At 42.8% G+C, this 16,439-nt stretch overlaps 1 protein-coding gene across 4 annotated transcripts in view; it reads left to right on the forward strand.

Annotated features, from left to right (window-relative positions):
• Window positions 1–16,439, forward strand: part of GRAMD1C (GRAM domain containing 1C) — a 68,563-nt gene continuing 52,124 nt past the window's right edge. Inside the window, exons 1-2 of one of the 4 annotated variants that reach the window (XM_083500418.1) lie at window positions 1–96; window positions 2,843–2,971. In XM_083500418.1, coding sequence (XP_083356544.1) covers window positions 94–96; window positions 2,843–2,971 — 132 coding nt within the window. In that variant the 5' untranslated portion in view covers window positions 1–93. Of the gene's footprint in view, window positions 97–187; window positions 263–2,842; window positions 2,972–8,566; window positions 8,786–16,439 lie in introns of those variants that run through there. The other 3 variants (XM_083500417.1, XM_083500420.1, XM_083500419.1) reach the window with 3 other exon arrangements.

The raw sequence follows: 16,439 nt of genomic DNA on the forward strand, positions 1-16,439 counted from the left end.
TTAAATTGCTGGGGAGAGAGGCGTTGCAGGCAGCCCTATGGTGCTAATTTTTGAGACAACCCGCTTGCAGGTTGCATCTTCTTTCTTCTCTCCATGGTAAGCGTTGCGATCTTTGCCCGTTGACTTTGCCCTTGTGCTTCCTCTGCTACCCCAACCCATTTTGCAAAAGCAAAATTTAATAGGCTCTTCAGCCTATTAGTGGATGGCTGCGGACTTGGAGGTTTCAAATAGCGTCCCTGTATTCAGAGTCCTCTCCTGCCAGGTGCTGCTTTTTTGTTCTCTTGCAAACTATCGGTAGTCGTTGCTGATAAAGTAGGTAGACGTTTGAGGTCTAAAAGTTTCCCCTTTTGAAGGGAAAATTTGCTGCTTGCTACTCCCCTTAACACCCGGCTATAGGTCACGGGGTTTTTCTTTCCTGCCCAACATTTTTTTTTCCTTGGCAGGAATTCTGTATCTTTAAGCAACAGGGTTCAAATTTCCTGCCATGCAGATCCAGTAATAGGAAGAACTTCACTTGCTGAACTTCTGCCTGTCGCACAGCTGTTAAATGGTGCTGGAGTCCTAGAGGGGAATAGAGGGAGGAGCAATCCTAATATCCACATAAACCTGTTTTAAAACGCTAGTTCTTAAAACGTTTTGATCCTATCGATTCTGTAAGCTATGTGTGTTGTAAGCCGGTAAAGGAGGGCTAAGAAATTCAATACCTGATAGGGCTATGCTTTGACATTTATTTTTTGACCCACCCCCACCACCCCTCCCAGCTCTGGAGTGTTCTGAGGATGCTTTTTTTGTAGCCTTCCCCAGAAAACGTTTAAAAATGAATTTAAAATGAAACCCTTTACTGCTATTATCTTTTGTAAACTTCATTTACAAAAGAAGTTTAAAAGTAAACATTTGTCGGCCGTTACCATGTGGTTGTCCTTTCACAAATACTGTTGGAATTGTATAGTGTTATAATGCTGGTGCATTGGAATACGTTTTTATATACAGTGGTACCTTGGTTCTCAAACTTAATACGTTCTGGGAGTCCATTCAACTCCCAAAACCATTCGAAAACCAAGACATGGCTTCCAATTGGCTGCAGGAGCTTCCTGCGCTCAAGCAGAAGCTGCGTCGGGTGTTTAGTTTCCGAAAAACATTTGTAAACCAGAACACTTACTTCCAGATTTGCGGCGTTCAGGAACCTATTTGTTTGACAACTAAGCCATTCGGGAACCAAGGTTTGACTGTATAATACATTAAGAATCCTATTTAAGCTGGGTGAAAGCTGATTTTCTAAAGAGCACTGTTTCCCTTGTCCACCCTTGGGATCTTCATATACTTTCCCTCAAATATCTTTGTTCCTACCAACTCCACTGTTTACTCATAGAATCAGAGTTGGGTTTGAACCCACAAGCCTGAGATTGAGTCTCATGCTCAACTGACTGGGCTATCTTGGCAGTCTTTGGTCAAGAGTCTTGAGGCATGATGTGGACCAGCATACTTTACCTATATATTGGTCCTGTGGTGATAATCCTGTGTGTTCCTTTTCAGTGTCAAATGTATTTTATGCTATTTACCTATAAAGGGTACTGTGCTGCAGTTTTCATTTTTAAAGAAACACTGGATTATGGCTTAGTAGTTCCATATATTTTTTCCTCTCTAGCACATGCAATTTTTTTAAAAAAAACAGGCATGGGGGCGTGGGCGTGACCTGCTTCACACCCTCCTCGAGTGTTTCTGTGTGGTTAGAATATGCCCTTGACTTTTGATAATGCTTTTTGTTCATTTGGATGGAGGACAGAGGGATATGAGTGCATGTACAAAGCAAACTACTGCACAAAAATAAAAGCAACTTTTGTTGCTCCGCCCACTTTTGTTTCTGGCCCCACCCACCACTTGCTTAGAAGGGAATGTGGCCATTGGGCTGAAAAGCTTCACTGCTCCAGAGAATTAAACTCCCAGACTCTGAAGCTAAGTATTCTCAAAATGGCGGATATTGATGTCAGATGGTTAGCTTTGCTGGTTTTTAAGGAGAACTTAAAACCTTCTGTGGTCAGCTGAGTGATCCTGCTCTGCAGTAGCAAAGTGAGAGAGAGCACATACCTTCTGGGAATGGGGGAGGCAAACACTTGCCCCACATAAAAAGTTAACAAAATAAAGGTAGTATTTCTTAGTGCTGTGCTGATTTTAGTCTGATCTACACAAGCTGTAGAGTGGGCTAAAGTTTGTATCACTTCAGACTGTAGGTAGGGAATCATTTTTTAAAAAATACATCCTCACACAAGCAAATCTCTGCTTGCGGGAAGGAAATTACTGAACTATCTTGTTTGTTTTCCCCTTGCAAGTAGTTAAGACACAGAACATTCACCCAGGGCACCACCACCCCACCTGTAGTCTGAAGTGGTACCATTCTCTCAAAAACCTTTAGAATTCTGCAGCATGTGCTGGCAAAGGGGAAACGCAGTGGATGGCAGTGGATGTCGAGGACTGTCTTACAGTAACACCGTGAGCAGCATTTACAGTTGACAATGAACATGCTGTCTGGAATGGAAAGAGAGGATGGGTAAAAATAACTTTCCCTCCAGATATATCGTATAGGAGTTTGAGTGCTGGTTGAATTAGTGGAACCTTAACTGAAGATGTGAAGCCTGTGTGCAACAAATGAAAGGCATAATGTGCATTCAGTGAACTAATCAAGGGGTAAAAGACTTTGAAATGCTATAACCTAATTAGACCAAAGTAGATTGGAAATGTTCCTTCCTTGTTCCTCATGGCTTATCCACAGCATTAGAGGTTTAGCTAGAAATGCTGTATTTTACTCCAGTTTATTAAGCTGCACACTTTTATTCCTTGTTCACAGGCACTTCAAGAAGTGGATCATGGCCTTATCAGTCAGCTGTTGGTGGACTCGGAGGAAAACCTTAGTGTGTGTACAGAGAAAATTCAAGCCTCCCCTCCATACAACTGGAATTCTGACTGGAGCTTTTGGGTAATTCCATGGGTTCTCTCTGTTATGTATGAGTGATCTGTATTCCAAGACAACCTGCATTCTATAACAGTTTGAATAAGCCAAACCCTTCTTTCAGCTTGGGGAGATTGTAATGATCACTGTGTGTATGTTGACTCGAAGAGAAGTGACCTCACTAATGTATTTCATACTGAGTCATCGACAGCAGCACTGTAAGCTTGCAGGGCTTGCTTACTGATTTATCTTGTACATTAACAATCTAGAGTTAGTGGTGAGCAGTGAGGTGGCCAAGTTTGCTGATGGTACTAAATTGTTCAGGGTCATTAAAACAAAAAGAGACTGCAAAGAGCTCTAAATGGCCTCTCTAAATTGAGGGAATGGGCAGTAAAACGACACATGCAATTCGGCATACACAAGTGTAAAGGGTTGCATGTTGTTTAGTTGTTTAGTCGTTTAGTCGTGTCCGACTCTTCGTGACCCCATGGACCAGAGCACGCCAGGTACTCCTGTCTTCCACTGCCTCCCGCAGTTTGGTCAGACTCATGTTTGACTCATGTTTGTAGCTTTGAGAACACTGTCCAACCATCTCGTCCTCTGTCGTCCCCTTCTCCTTGTGCCCTCCATCTTTCCCAGCATCAGGGTCTTTTCCAGGGAGTCTTCTCTTCTCATGAGGTGGCCAAAGTATTGGAACCTCAGCTTCACGACCTGTCCTTCCAGTGAGCACTCAGGGCTGATTTCCTTAAGAATAGATACGTTTGATTTTCTTGCAGTCCATGTTTGATCTTCTTGCATCCAGTTTGATCTTCTTGCAGTCCAAAGGGTTGCATATTGGGACACCAAAAAATCTTCATTTCGCGTATATGCTCATGGTACTGGCTGTGCCTTACTAGAAACAGCACCTTGTGGTCACAGTAGATAGCTCAATGAAGATGTCGCTCCAGTGTGCAGCAGCTGTGAAATGGCAAATTTCATGCTAGGGATCGTTAGGAAAGGACTTGAAGATAAAAGTGTCGATATTATAATGCTGTGTTACATAAATCTATGGTTCAACCGCATATGGAATACTGTGTATAGTTCTGGCTGCCTCTCCTCAAAACGGGTATTGTAAAGCTGGAGAAGGTTCAGAAAAGGGAATCCGAAATGATCAGCAGGATGGAGCGATACTCCTATGAGGTAAAGTCGAAGTGTTTGTAACTTCTTAGTTCAGAGGAAAGGTAAGTAACAGGTGACATGGTAGAAGTTTATACAAATATGCGTGGCATGGAGGAAGCGGCTAGAGAAAAGTTTTTCTCCTTCGTAACACTAGAACGTGTGGACATCTATTGAAGCTGAATGGTGGAAGGTTCAAGACAGATAAAAGAAAGTACTTCTTCACACAGCGCATAGCCAAACTAGGGAACTTGCTCCCACAGAGGCAGTGATGACTACCCAAAGAGCATTGGACAAATTCATGGGAGATGAGGCTATCAATAGCTTCTAGCCCTGATGGCTGTGCTTTGGATCCATAGCTGGATACAGTAATGCTTCTGAACTCCACTTGCTGGAGGGGAGAATACTCTGATCCTGCTTGTGAGCTTCCCGTGGGCATCTGGTTGGTCACTGTGGAAGTTGAACTTGATGGACCATTGGCCTGATCCTGCAGGCTCTTCCTAAGTTCTTAAGAATATGGAAGATTCATAAGGCCTCTCTTGAATACCTTTTTATGCTGACAGGCCTTTGCGGCTGTTGGATTAACTAATCACTTATTTGTATTGTTTTTTCAAGGTATTATATGTTTTATCATGGTACACCACAGTGATATTTTATGATATGGTGGTATGAAAATACTTTTATAAATAAATAAGTACACTCCAGTGCTGTGCCACTGGGCTTTATTCAGCAGTTGCAGTTGCTGCTGATTAAGAAACAAAACTACAGGGCTGTGTGATTGGTTTTGTAGGTGTACAAAGCCAGGGAAGTGAGGTCGCTGACCCAGGCTGCGAACCTGATGAGGGGAATCATAGAACTGTAGAGCTGGGACTTGGAAGGGACCCAGATGTAGGAATCTTTTACCCAACGTGGGGCTCGAACCCACAACCTTGAGATTAGAGCCTCGTGCTGTATTGACTAAGCTATGCAGAGGGAGGAAAGGGGCTTTAACCCTTTTCTCCTAGTGCATCCTTAATTTGGGATTGGGGAGGCACACGGGAAAGGAACGATTCTATTCACACTAATAAAAACTTCTAGTACAAACAGCAGGTGGAAGTGATCTGCTTAGAAGCACAGGGGGCAAAGGGTTAAAGTTCTTGGATCCCAGATGTTCCTGGATCCCAGACTGGATTGGTCACTGTACCTGATGTTTACACTTAAAAGCTATTCACCCAACTGCTAATTTTGTGAATGGTGTCATGTTTAGTTTGGCCTAAGAAGTCATAATTTCTAAGTGGCTTAAGTCTACAGGCTAAAAATCTCTCTGTATTAAAATCCATTCTACCTGTAAACTGTGAAACAGGGGAGTCCGATCACTTGGGCAGTGCTACTTGCTCACCTGCTCCAGGCATGGAAGCATTATCTGAGCCATCCTTGATTACAATTTTAAATTATTAATCATACTCTTGGCATAGGAAATTTGAGTCAGAAGTTAAATACCCGAGCTGATGAAGTGAATCAGCTGCTGAGCTGAGATCTTTCGTCGCATGCTAGATCCTCAGCATCACACAGCATTCCCTCAGCTGGAATCTCCTCACCTGAGATCTACAGATGAAGGGTGGTATATAAATTTAATAAATGAATGAATGAATTTATTAATATGGTCACAGACCAGCATCAGCACACACAATATCACAGATCATATCAAAAATACAGAGGGCAATTTGAATATAACAAGGATTTAAATGTAAAAAATTAAAATTAATTATTAGCGTGCCCCCTGTAATTAACATTTAGGGGTTTGGTCATTATGGGATACCACTTGCTTCCTGCGATTAATTGCAGACGCACAGAATTTGGCTACATTTAATGTAGTCTTGGGATTCTTGTCCTCTAGCAAAAGTTTTAAACTAAATTTAATAAATAAATATTTAAATAAATGGCTAGTAGAGGAAATGTCAAATTTTGCTCCACGGATCTTAAATCCATTATACTAGAGTTTAGCAAAACCATTCTTTCTTGCTTCTGTGAATTTCTGGTGGAGCCTTGAAGCTCTGAACATTAGGCATCAAACTGTGGCGGCAATCCTAAACATACTTATGAGGCCTGCTGAACACATCAGCCTTTTCTGAGTTGTTCTTCCCTGATAGGCTTACAATTGTGTGATGGGAAAATGAGACCATGCCCCACCCCTGCTTTTTTAAAATAAAATATTTATTAAGATTTTACAAATTATATCGCCCCACCCCTGCTATTGTGTCTGCATTGACCCTGCCTATTCACCAACTACATGCTGTGGGGGAAAGTCTGAAGTAGAGGGCCTGCTGCAAGTGCCCTGCTTCCCTGTGCAATTGGGGCTGCAATCACATGGTGGTTTATTCTGTTTTCACAACTTCTCCCTAACTGTTAAGTTTCACATTATATCTGAGCGTTCACATGACAAGGAAGTATCTTCTGGACCTATAGTGGAATACAGTGCAAGTTTAGTGCTAATTTCTGTGTTATTTACTTACAGAGGGGAAGAACTGTTTGCAAATAATATGGAAATGAGTGGTAAACTTGCATTATATTCCATTGTAGTTCTGGAAGTGGGTTTTAAATCATGAGAGAGCTCAAACATAATGTGGAAATTAAGAGGGAAACATTGTGAAAATGAATTAGACTGCTATGTGAATGCAGCCTTAGAAGGGTGATCATGCAGGGTTCTGAATCATGGGAGTCTACATTCATATTGTAGCTCCTTACTTCAGACCTTCAAACACGTGGGGACAGGACTAGTAAGAAGACAATAGAGGGCAGGGCCATAACAGGGGCGGGGCCACTGAGTGGGCAGACTTGTGAATGTGGCTCCTCTACACATGTTTATTATCGCATTCAAGTAGAGTGCTTGAAAAGAACTACTAAGACTGGCTTCTGAGTAAAAAAGCATAGGATTTTATAGTTTGTGTGATTTCATTCTAATTAAAAGTGATTTGGGTTGACACACATCAGAGAGACCACATCGACTGTTCTATTCCTTTTTCTTTTTCAAATAATGCCCTAAAGGGTGGTAAACATGCAAATTTAGAACAAGGAACTGAGATTTAAGTTTCATTTCTGTATGCTTGCCAATAGTGATTCTTGAGGCCAACTAGCAGGAAACAGATTTCTGCAGGGAATGTTGTTTTCGGCTAATCTGTATAATGATGTAGAAAGGCAGGACGCAATTGTTAATTAAGCCTTAGTTGTTGGGCTGTGAATATTTCCATGAAGCTGTAATTGCACCTCTAGAGACCTTTTTTTATTGTGGTTAAACCCAAGTAAGAAGAGAACCTGGATTCTCACAGATTTTCCCCCAGGGCTGTTGGTTTCGACTAGATGTTGCTGGGAAACTTTGCTTGTAAATTCACTAATGTTACTTAGAGAGAAGCAGTGTAGATTTCCATAATACTATTTTGGCCAAAATATCAAATACCAAAATTCCTTGTAAAATCTTGAAAAGGTTTATCATTGATAAAAACAAAACATTTATGGCAATAAAGGTTGAAAGATGTGCTTGCAAGTCCAAAAGTCCACTTTCCCTTTGGTGGCTTTCATGATGATCAGCTGTTGAGCCTGACTCTTTTGTAATGTTTATATCTTATAAGCCACCCTGTGTAGTGCATTTAAACTAGAAGGGTGTGATAATAATGCCTTAAAATGCTTGTATCCAATAGAGGCCACAAATTTTCTAGTATTAAAATATTTATAAAACAGTTAAATGAGAACATCCATCATGGATGCATTAGTTGAGATCCCTGTATTGTAGAGGGTTGGTTTAGATCAGGCATAGGCAAACTCGGCCCTCCAGATGTTTTGGGACTACAACTCCTATCATCCCTGACCTGTTTGCTAGGGATGATGGGAGTTGTAGTCCCAAAACATCTGGAGGGCCGAGTTTGCCTATGCCTGGACAAGATGACCCTCTTGATCCCTGCCAACACTATGATTCTATGAAAGGTGGGTTAGTAACTTGTGGATTTTGCAAATCTGGCTTTCACAGTGGGAGACAAAGAGTTCTGTGACAAGTCTATTGTTTTTCCTTTAAAAAAAATAATAATTTGGGAAGGTAAAGCAGAGTAGCTCTCCTTGCACTGGGTATGGTTGGTTCATGATGCCCAGTCATTTCACAAAATTAAGCATAGTATGGTAGTCCAAAACATCTGTAGAGCCATCATGTTGGGGAAGGCTGCTATAGGAGGCGCATGAGCCAGATCAGGAGGCAACATACCTCACTTAACACATTAAGCACTGCAACCCACTGTAATTGTAGTGCACTGTCATTTTCCGTCATGTTTTGCTGTGCTAATTAGGTGTCTCAGTAACACCTGGCAGGGTTATTCACAGCTGACTGCGACCTGTTCTTGCATCCTGATTCATAACAAACACGTGAATGATATAATTGCTGGCAGCATGCTCTCAAACGTTTAAAACAGTTGACTTTTAACACCCTGCCAAACAGTAATCTGGCATCTTAGGATAAGCACAGATCTTCCCAAGTGTACTTCTGTTCATATAGTTAAGGGAGCTGTGAAAACAACAACAAAACCGTACCTCTAAACCCACCGGACCATGTTTCTAAACGTTGGCATGCTTGCCACAACACACACCTCAGCCCCATACAATGGAATATTCTCCCAGTGGATTTGATGCTGATTCGCCCTTAGAGGATATACTCTTCTTTTCAAGGTAGGTTAGTTTAAAAAATCAAAAGACATTAGAGTTTATCTGTGAGTAGTTTTCTATGTGCATGGGTCTTTTTGTTTGTGGGTGGAAAAGCCTAAATTAATCTGAGCTTCCACCTATTAATGAAGTGGCATAGACACAGTTTTAGCACCTCAGCAAGAACGAACTTGAAGAGTATAGAATAATTTTAAACTTACTAGATACTTGTTATGAGTCTGACTGGATTGAACCATTAGCTATATCTGGTGTGTGTCACCCCTATTCAGACTGCTTTTTTAACAGAACTGTATGCCTAGCTGTTGTTGTTGTTTGTTTTTCCTAGCAAGCATTATATGAAAGTTGAAAGGCATCCATCCTATTAGTTCAGTTGGGGTTTTTTGGTCACATTTTCTTCTAGTCCAGTGTGTACTTTGAGACAAGAGTAACCAATACCTTATGGGAGAAGGTGAAGGGAGGCACAGAACACACTAAGGCCTCATCTACAATATATATTTAAAGCATTATACCACTTTAAACAGCCATGACTTCTCTTAATGAATCCTGAAAACTAAAAAAGGGTGCTGAGAGTTGCTAGGAGACCCTTACTCCTCTCACAGAGCTGTTATACCCAGAGTTCCCTGGGTATTGACTGTTAAAAGAGTCTGGGAATTGTAGCTTGCTGAAGAGGACATAAGGGTTTCCAAAGAACTCTCAACAAACTACAGTTTCCAGGATTTTTTTGGGCCTAAATCTATTTCATTGAATTGAGACATTTGAAATGCTCCTTCTAACCGGTTGACAGACGTAATCTAATTTGACTAGAATGCCATTATGCATATCAATGTGCTCAGCTCTTTTAGGATTGATAATTAATTTTTAATATAAATTTATTCTGTGATATAGTGAAGCAATATTGTTGGAAGGAGCCCAGAGAATTGTGCCTGAATAATAAATTTATCTAGCTTTGAGTACATAGCATTTGATACAGATAGTATTAGAGAGGAGCTGTTTCCATGGAGGCATGGGCAAAGCATAATTCCAAAACCCTGCAGGAAAACAGTGGCTTGGGTTGGGTAACCCTTTCCCCCTGGGTTTCTTCTTCTGCGCAATGCAGGAGAAAAACTGTACCCTCCCACCTGGCATACCGGGTGTGTCTGCCCTGCAGGCTATACATGCACAGCTATAATGTTTAAATATAACAAAGCACTTGTTAGAATTCAGCGTGTGAAGGCCAGCTGAGTTCCCTCATACATTATGAGGATTGACTATGCAATTTGGACCGACACACCTTTTCCCCCTGCTAACATTACACCCACATGTGGATATCTAGGTTAGGTGATTTGAGAAGGAAGGAGGAATCCTGATTTCTAGCACAAATACAAAGATGATCAGAAAGCACCACCTGAGTGGAACTGCATTTTGTGAAGTTTTTTGGAACAGCCTTATTCTATCCATGTTTTCTCAAAACAAGTCTCGCTGAGTTTGGTGGGGCTGACTCACCTCTGACTCTATAGAACTGCACCTAAGTCAGGATCAGTACTTGGGGAAATCTCACCAAATTCATTGTGTGACGTGTCTCTTTGTCAGATGCTGTGGGAGACAGTGGTCAAAAAGTTGCAAACAACACTTTATATGGCTCTGGGCATATAAAGGACTAATAGCTGCAGAGGGCTTATATTTCTGTGGTTTAATGGGAATACAAAAGAATGGGCAATAATGTATTTCTCAGAATACATTTACAGTACATGGCTCAATAATCCAGGGACAGTCACTCCCCCAAATAAGCAAGCATGGCATGGGAACAGGAGAATATTGCACAAATCCTGCTCATTGGCTTCTGCTGGGTCTGTTCTGACCCCTCTAGTATATCTGTTTTTCTCTGCCAATTAGCAGGACATTGGAGAGAGCTCACCTCTGGATGTTATGTGTCTTGTGGTGATTTAATTCCCATCCTAAAACTACAAGATGTCAGACAGATAGATACACACACACACACACACGTATGTAAAGGGACCCCTGACCATTAGGTCCAGTCGTGGACAACTGGTGTTGTGACGCTCATCTCGCTTTATTGGCCGAGGGAGCCGGCGTACAACTTCCGGGTCATGTGGCCAGCATGACTAAGCTGCTTCTGGCGAATCAGAGCAGCGCACGGAAACGCTGTTTACCTTCCTGCCAGAGCGGTACCTATTTATCTACTTGCACTCTGACGTGCTTTCGAACTGCTAGGTTGGCAGGATCAGGGACCGAGCAACGGGAGCTCACCCCGTTGCGGGGATTCGAACTGCTGACCTTCTGATTGGCAAGCCCTAGGCTCTGTGGTTTAGATCACAGTTCCACCCGCGTCATATATATATATATATATATATATATATATATATATATATATATGCTTTCGTAGATTTTCACGGGTACAGGAATGCAGTTTTTGGTGTCTTCGGGTGTCTTCCCGTGTAAGAGTTGGGGTGTCTAGGCGACGTTTCGACGAGGTCTCACTCGTCATCTTCAGGCAAGAAGATGTTCCTATTTATAGGAACTCAAACACTGAGATCCTGCTCTGTTCCAGTAACAAGAAGCCGAAAGCACCAGCCTGAAGATGACGAGTGAGACCTCGTCGAAACGTCGCCTAGACACCCCAACTCTTACACGGGAAGACACCCGAAGACACCAAAACCTGCATATATATATATATATATATATATATATATATATATATATATATAATGTGTGTGTGTGTGTGTGTGTACATAAACCATGGTGAAAATAAAGCCAAGAAAACTAAAGCAATTGTTTTAGATTCAGTTCAGATAATGCTCATACATAAATGCGTCAACAACAAAATCACCCACTCCTAAGTATTTAAGAGTTTTATGCTGCCAGGCAACGATGAAAAACATCTTAAATGTGGGTTCTTTGTGGTTTTGCTTTTGCTTTTAAGCACATTTGAGGGTATGATCTCAATTAAATGTTAAAAATAATTGCTACAGTATAGGCAGTTGGCATAATTTGAGTTGGTTTTATTTTCACTATAGCTTCTGTACTTGGCATGAATAGGTAGCCCATTGCTCTGCAAAATATAAGTGCACAGCTTTTAAGTTGTTGTGTGCCATGTGGTTATTGTTTCTGTATATCAAGTGAAGGAACTTTCTAAAACAGGAAACAACATTCTCTAGTCTTCTTAAATAACTGTTTTCTTTGCCTTCAATAAATATATATATATATTTAAGCATTTTTGCTTTTTTCCCTTAAAAAAACCCCTAATTTATGAGAAACAGAAACCTTATTTATTCAGAGCTAGAGAAGCTTTATGAAAATCATGGTGCAAATTACGAGGGTGGCGGAAGCAAGGAGATTCTGTACATGATTAGATCACAGCGGAAGTATGATCAGCCGCCCTGTCATAACACCAGTGCTGCCAGTGTGGAGCACTGGGTATTGAAGCCTAGATGAGTCATGTTAGAAACACTATTTTCAGATGCCTTCTATCACCTTCCCAATCAGGAGGGAAGTGATTGTTAAGTATTTACAAATGTGGTTAAGAGTCAAAATACGGATAAGGCAGGATGCAGATTTATTGAAAAGCTCCTTTACATGTCTCTGTGTGTTCATCCATACTTTGGTTTGGGAGGCTGTTGAAGGATTGCTTTACTTATCTGGAAGAACTAGTTTCTGGGATTTACTTGAGTAACTGAACCTTATACAAAATACATACGTGGCCTGGTACTCTTTGCCACTCAGCATCATATGAAAAAACAGCTAATATGTGAGGGAAAAAAATCTCAAGCAAGGTATAAAGCTTCAGAAATGTATTTCCTTTTTCTACCAAAGAGAAGTTGTGTCCTCCATCATGAAGGGCACAAGTTGTGGTGAGATCACCGTGAGCTGACTCCCTGTTGTGGGGTGGGACCGTTTGGATGGCAACAGCACCCCATTGGTTGCCCCTTTGTTGCTGGGGCAGACATTTGGCTGCTTGGGATGGCTATTGGCTGCTGAGGGGCTATTTAAGCTGCTGCACGTCGCTGGAAAGCTTCTCTTTCTTGTGACGTGCAGCGGATCAGCCGCCCTCCTCTCCCTATATTTAGGGTTGTTCTTTTGGCCTTGCTATGCCTGTCTAGGGGTCATCTGTTTTGGAACAGGGGCCTGGTAGGAATTTTGACATTTGGCTGATTGGCTGGTGCCACTTGGTTTTTGCCTACCGTGTAGCAAATTGTCACAACTTTGTAAGGTTGGCAGTTAGGCATTTGGTTCAATGTTTTGCAGAGGGGACGTGGTTGGCTGTGCCTGCCCCTCCATTGCTGCTGCTAGGGAATTCCATTAATAATAATAATAATAATAATAATAATAATAATAATAATAATAATTTATTATTTATACCCCGCCCATCTGGCTGGGCCTCCCCAGCCACTCTGGGCGGCTTCCATAAAAACCAAAAATACAATAAAATATCACACGTTAAAAACTTCCCTGAACAGGGCTGCCTTAAGATGTCTCCTGAATGTCAGGTAGTTGTTTATCGCCTTGACATCTGCTGGAAGGGTGTTCCACAGGGCGGGCGCCACTACCGAGAAGGCCCTCTGCCTGGTTCCCTGTAGCTTTGCTTCTCGCAATGAGGGAACCGCCAGAAGGCCCTCGGCACTGGACCTCAGCGTCCGGGCAGAATGATGGGGGTGGAGACGCTCCTTCAGGTATACTGGACCGAGGCCGTTTAGGGCTTTAAAGGTCAGCACCAACACTTTGAATTGTGCTCGGAAACGTACTGGGAGCCAATGCAGGTCTTTCAAGACCGGTGTTATATGGTCTCGGCGGCCGCTCCCAGTCACCAGTCTAGCTGCCGCATTCTGGATTAGTTGTAGTTTCCGAGTCACCTTCAAAGGTAGCCCCACGTAGAGTGCATTGCAGTAGTCCAAGCGGGAGATAACCAGAGCATGCACCACTCTGGCGAGACAGTCCGCAGGCAGATAGGGTCTCAGCCTACGTACCAGATGGAGCTGGTAAACAGCTGCCCTGGACACAGATTTGACCTGTGCCTCCATGGACAGCTGTGAGTCCAAAATGACTCCCAGGCTGCGCACCTGGTCCTTCAGGGGCACAGTTACCCCATTCAGGACCAGGGAATCCTCCACACCTGCCCGCCTTCTGTCCCCCAAGAACAGTACTTCTGTCTTGTCAGGATTCAACCTCAATCTGTTAGCCGCCATCCATCCTCCAACCGCCTCCAGACACTCACACAGGACCTTCACCGCCTTCACTGGTTCTGATTTAAAAGAGAGGTAGAGCTGGGTATCATCCGCATACTGATGAACACCCAGCCCAAACCTCCTGATGATCTCTCCCAGCGGCCGCATGTAGATGTTGAAAAGCATGGGGGAGAGGACAGAACCCTGAGGAATCCAGGGGCTCGCCTTGCCTTTGTCCAAACCCTGTCAAGGGGCTAGGGCCACGCCAGAGCCCCTGGGAGCATCTGGGGTGAGCTGTGAGATCAAAGCCAGATTCTCACTCCCCCAGGATGCTTTCCCTTACTGACATATGGCGGTACCCAGTGTCAGTCCTGTTCCTGCCACCGTGCAGGTTCAGGTAGTCTGGAACCAATGCCTAAGCAACCACTCACATGCTTTAATCAATAAAGTTGTGGCCAAAATTAATGTCAAAAACCTTAAACTAAAATCTGTGTCTATTGCGTCTTTATTTTGGGGGTGGTTTTCGGGGTCTTCACACGCAATTGCTTTGACAGGTATAGTCAGGTACAGTGTTAGATTTGAAAGCTAGGAGCTAAATGGCACTTTAAACCTAGGTTATGGGCGCAACAACAGAACGTCCAGGTGCACTTTTACTGCATTCTTGTATGTTATTTTCACTTACATATTCATTTTTATGCACAGTTTTATGCTCTTTTGTAAATAAGGGTTGGCTGGAGAACTGTATTTCAAAATTTGCACATTTTGAAGGATGGCTGCTTTCAGTTCTCACATGGTTTGAGGAAGTGGGACTTTAAATGCAAACTGAATCAAATTTCTCCCCCATCCCTAAGCAGCAGTCACCCAGCCTCCTCCTCTACTCCCCATAACATCAACCCCTGGAAATGGTTATAAGTGACAGTTATAGTTTCTCACCACCACCACCAAGCCAACAGACTACTCATCTCTTCACAGTGGCTCCAAGAGGCAGAAAGGAGAGAGGGAGTCTGCTGTTTTGGCAATATTTTCTTATTACAGTACCATAGAGCTTGGGGAATGGGAAGATGAACTATTGTTCCTAATTCCTCTTCTGCTGTTCCTCTTCTATATCCTGTGAACAGCATCTTACCTTTCCCATTATCCACGTAAGCTGTTTACTCCTACGATCAAATTACACATTATGCTTAATGTATACCATGCAGCTATGTTTCATCTTTATCTTAAATTCAGTACAGATGTGTGTATGTGTATTGCCCATTGTTATTGGGATTGTGCATTGGGAAGGAAGAGTTCACTCCCATTGGTGAGAAAGTATGTTTGAGCACAGTGTGCCACAATCCTAAGACTGTTCCAGTCATGCAAATTCCCTGTTTGTGCTGACAATCCCAGAAGGGGAAAACAAAAATCTAGTCAAGTGAATTTGCTTTGGGGCATGATTGAAAAATTAAGTGTGAATGCACCTTTTAAAATTTCAGGAGCATACTGGTCATTTGCTGACATCCTACCTTCTTTGTAATTGAACTGGCTGACTGGATTGGTATGCAGACTTTAAGATCTCTGCCTGATGGAGAATTCTTAAAAGAACGGAGTGTTGATTTCTGTCTTGATAAGCAAGATGTTGAGCTGTTGCATGGACAAAAAGAAACTAGATGAAATTGTTATGAAACATTTATTGACTGGCAAGGATTTATTTATTAAGAGATTTCAAAACCTCCTCCCACAGCAGTCTCAAGGCTGTTAAAATTTTTGTTACACGCCACCCCAATCTCAGAGTCAGAGCTGTGTGACATTCCAGGTGTGCTTACCCAGGGTTTGTGTTTGCTTCTGGAAATGAGGTGCAGCACAGACTCTGGTGTCTTTATGATATATGGTTTATTTACACATTTGCAACCTGAGCCTATGACGGAAGGGTTCTCAACATTACACTCCAAGAGGGTCTTGCTTCTCCCATAGGCATAGCCCTGGATTCAAACAGACATCTGCCATGGTTGGGCTGCCTGCAGCTTTTCTTTAGCTTCTAGATCACATAACTCATTTGTCACGGCTCTGAACCCTAAATGTCTAACCTAAAGTACTTGGTTTCATCTCTTGAAGAAGAGGGGCCTCACCCATTTGATGTCTCACACCACATAGAGTTCCTTTGATCCTCTGTAGTCTTATTAATGGCCCACCAGCCCAGGCAATTTTCTTACAATGAAGTTAGCCAGCTTAATTACTGTATTTTTCACCCTATTGGACGCACCGGCCCATAGGATGCACCTAGATTTTGGGGGGGGGAATAAAGAAAAAAAATTATTCCCCCCCCCCCAGGTGCGGGGCTGGGGAAGCTCGGGCTTTGGCAGCTTTGGCATCGCTCTGGGAGCTTGTGGGGCTGGGGGCGGGGAAAGCGGAGCTTCCCCCTCTCCCAGCCCCCAGAACAGGACCCAGAGCGATGCCGAAGCTGCATGCAGCTTTGGCATCGCTCTGGGAGCTTGCGGGGCTGGAGGAGGGGAAAGCCCTCCGCC

The sequence above is a fragment of the Podarcis liolepis genome (genome assembly GCF_965112155.1).
Source record: "Podarcis liolepis genome assembly, chromosome: 4".
NCBI classification, from domain to species: Eukaryota; Metazoa; Chordata; class Lepidosauria; order Squamata; family Lacertidae; genus Podarcis; species Podarcis liolepis.